Raw genomic sequence first — 3,385 nt, 5'->3', positions numbered from 1 at the left:
ATAAATGGCAACTACAAACAATTTCATGATTATCTTTCTAAAATGAGACGAAACACCTTTTTATCTTTCGTCTATCATCATCAAGCATGACAACCTCCCGTATTTCATAGGTGGTGCATGAAGGTCCCTCCGTACTAGATAGGATGTCGCAATAAACCTTCCCTGTAAGCTCAACTTGAACTTTCCTGAACTTTGCAATGGTGTTACATTTCTGATATTGCTTCTCCATTTCGAACATAGTTGTACACGGTACCATTTGGGAGTATGACTTGAAGTTATCCTGAAACTCCTTTTCAACCTTATTCCTCAGTACCCGTTCATACTATTCAACAAATTGCTTCAACGAGGTCTTTGAATGAACGTACCCATCAAAGAATGCATTTATACTCTCACTTCACTGAGTTGTTGACGTCCCTGCCCAAAATGTAGTTTCAGATAGCAAGGAACCCAACGAACTCTATTATCAAACAGGCCTGACAGCCACTCATTACTGTGCAAATCATATGTGTTAATTATCGCCCTCCATCCATCTTCAAATTCTTTCACAAACTACAAATCATACACCAATGGATGTACGGTCGAAAAAATGGAAGCCTTATCAATATGGTATCCAAACTTTTCGGGCAACTTCTTCATAATATGCCACAAACACCATCTATACTTCTTATTAGGAAAAATAATCTGAACTGCATTTTGCATAGCCCTATCTTGATCAGTACTGATTCCATGGGGAGCTTTTGAATGCATACACTGAAGCCATGTCCTAAATATCCACGCAAAAATATTTGTGTCCTCGTTTGACAACAAACCACAACCGAGCAATGTTGATTGTCTATGATGGTTAACGCTAACAAAAGGGACGAAAAGCATATCATACTTATTGGTTAGATCAGTGGTATCGAATATGACAACGTCGCCAAACTAAGTATGCTTGCCTAGACCTATTATCTGCCCAAAATACATTTTTCGACCTGGAATCATCGTCTAAGTCCATACTAAAGTAGAATCCTAAGCACTGGGCTTGCATCTTCGAAAAGTACGACTGTATCATTGCGGCATCTTCTTCACCAAGTCTTAGTTGTCTCACTTGTTCAATATAATTCCGACAATCCTTTTCCACATAGCTCATATTTTCATTTTCACCCGCTTCAACCACTACAGAGTTAAAACTTTTGTGCAAAGGAATTTCAGCCATATCGTTCACTTCAAGCTTCCGTTTCACATTTGAGTTTAATTCTCGATTGCAACTATATAACCTCGACTTCGAAGGACTTGTTTTATGATTATGTTCAAGGTGGACTATGTTTATTCTCCATATTCCATAAATATCTGTGGATGCAGTGATCCTAGTTTTATAATCTATCTGAATTGTTGGCTGGCGCTTTGAAGAACCACTGGTACTGGTAGGCTTTCGACCTTCACGGCCACATGTCAAAGTCACATATTTCATTTTCCCGTCGTCTCCCTTTTTTGAATTCCTTCTTCTAATCGGAAAACCTATATGATATGCATATCTTTTTTAGAAATCCCACAATTCATTATCATTCTTGAACATCATACCCACCTTCGGCACCTCAGGCACCATTGGACCATCTTCTTCCAACGCTTCCTTCTCCGCTGATATCATGTTGTTCGCTACATTCTCATCAACATCTCTCTCCACCAAAAATTCATCCCGTATGTCTTCCGTAGAAACTTCTGTTGCAACACAATCGATGTAATATCAGTTCAGACAAATCACAAATTATAGAATACCAAATATACCAATGAAAATTTCTTCTTGTTATTATCTTTGTGTTGTATCAGTTTTCAATTGTTCTAAGGAAGCTTTCGACTAATTCAGACATTCTACAGTAAGCATTCGAATTTTACAAGTTTCATCACATTTATTACCTATATTTATTGAGACATTTAAAACTATTCGAAAACAGAGAGATGTCTTCTAAAGAAAATGTTTAGAGAGATGTTTATAACCTCAAATGTTTTCAATGCCAATAAATGTTCGAAAAGAGAAATGAAGTTTTCAATGCCAATAAATGAAAAGAAAAATGCTTTCAATGCCAATAAACTATTCGAAAAGAGAAATGAAGCCTTCACTCTAACGTTTTCAATGCCAGTAAAATGTTCGAAAAGAAAAATGAAAAGAAAGGGGAGTTCGACAGAAAAATTATTACCATCTTCGCCGGAGTTGGGTATCACCATTTTCACAGTCGGGGAAATGTGAAATATCAGGTTGTCCTTGCTTAGGAAACGGTGGGAGCAGTGAACGGTACCAAAATGGGAGGAAATGAGAGGGACGGGTTTGGGTGTGGTCTATTGTCTTTTTCTAGGTTTTATGTTGACCAAAGTGGTCAACAAAAAAAGTAACTCTAGCTCAGTGGTCAACAAAAAAAAAGTTACTATAGATTGAAAATTTGAATTTCCGTTCTGCTTCTATGAGTCCGGTCTGTACAAGAGGCTTTAGTGTTAGAATTTTACAAGTGGGTGATATTGATAGCTTATACCTTCTGGTTTTTTCAGTCTATTCTATATTTTATAGTCTGAATTTACCTAATCAAGAAGACAAAATTCGAATTATGTACGTCTTTTTCAAAGATTGATTCATGGAAGTGTATATTAGGTATTAGTAGGGATTTGGATCACCAAGTGCATTAATTACAAGAGATGAAAGATTTACCTGGAAAGACATTTGCCAATTTAAGTTTATAGCATTATTTAGGATATTGAGTTAAAGAGTATCTCAGGAAAGGATTTGTATCGAGGAAAACTGAAACTCAACCCTAGCTTCTCTCAACCATGGGTGCGCCGCCTCCCTCTTCAACAGATGACCAGCTCCACCCACCACCTAAGCCACCGGACCCTCCCGCCACCGGTAGCCTCTCTCCGCTCTCGACTGCATCTGACTGTCACCAACCCATAACTCCGCCGAAAACAGCCCTGTTCTCTTCAAATCCGTCTAATTTTACCACCAAACGGTATCCCAACTCGTTGGTCACCGCCTCCACAGGCAACGGCTTCAACCCTTCTCCACATTTCCCCATCCCACCTGGCCTCACACCACCCATATTAGCCACAGTATCCACTGAACCACCACAACCCGCTTCAAGCGGCACCCATCATTCTGGCAGCACCCACACCCCAAATCACCCACCAATTATTTCTCCTTCCTTAGCCGACTGTTCCAATGGAACTCTAGAAACAATCACACGACAAAATCTCAATGTCCAGCAACCGGGTTCTTTTCAGGATGGGTTTTGTGAAAATGTAGTAGGTAATGGTGTTGTTTTGAATTTGAATAACTGAAATCCCAATCATTCAATTAATGTTGAATCAGAACAATTGAAGCCAAGAACGTATGCCAAGGTGTTAAATGGGACTCAAGTAA

At 38.9% G+C, this 3,385-nt stretch overlaps 1 protein-coding gene across 1 annotated transcript in view; it reads right to left on the bottom strand.

The window, feature by feature from the left end:
• The window catches only part of LOC111404666 (protein FAR-RED IMPAIRED RESPONSE 1-like), a 10,026-nt gene extending 7,824 nt beyond the window's left edge, over positions 1-2,202 (bottom strand). The window contains exons 1-6 of the mRNA XM_023033441.1: positions 2,175-2,202; positions 1,561-1,698; positions 936-1,497; positions 688-847; positions 388-549; positions 57-322 (exon numbers count right to left, since the gene is read on the bottom strand). Of these exons, the coding sequence (XP_022889209.1) occupies positions 57-322; positions 388-549; positions 688-847; positions 936-1,497; positions 1,561-1,698; positions 2,175-2,202 (1,316 nt within the window). The remainder of the gene's footprint in view (positions 1-56; positions 323-387; positions 550-687; positions 848-935; positions 1,498-1,560; positions 1,699-2,174) is intronic.
• Between the last annotated feature and the right edge of the window lie 1,183 nt (positions 2,203-3,385).

This window comes from Olea europaea, chromosome 1, assembly GCF_002742605.1.
Source record: "Olea europaea var. sylvestris chromosome 1, O_europaea_v1, whole genome shotgun sequence".
Classification (NCBI taxonomy): Eukaryota; Viridiplantae; Streptophyta; class Magnoliopsida; order Lamiales; family Oleaceae; genus Olea; species Olea europaea.
Note: the sequence above shows the minus strand (reverse complement) of the source record. Positions and strands in the feature narration are given on the sequence as shown.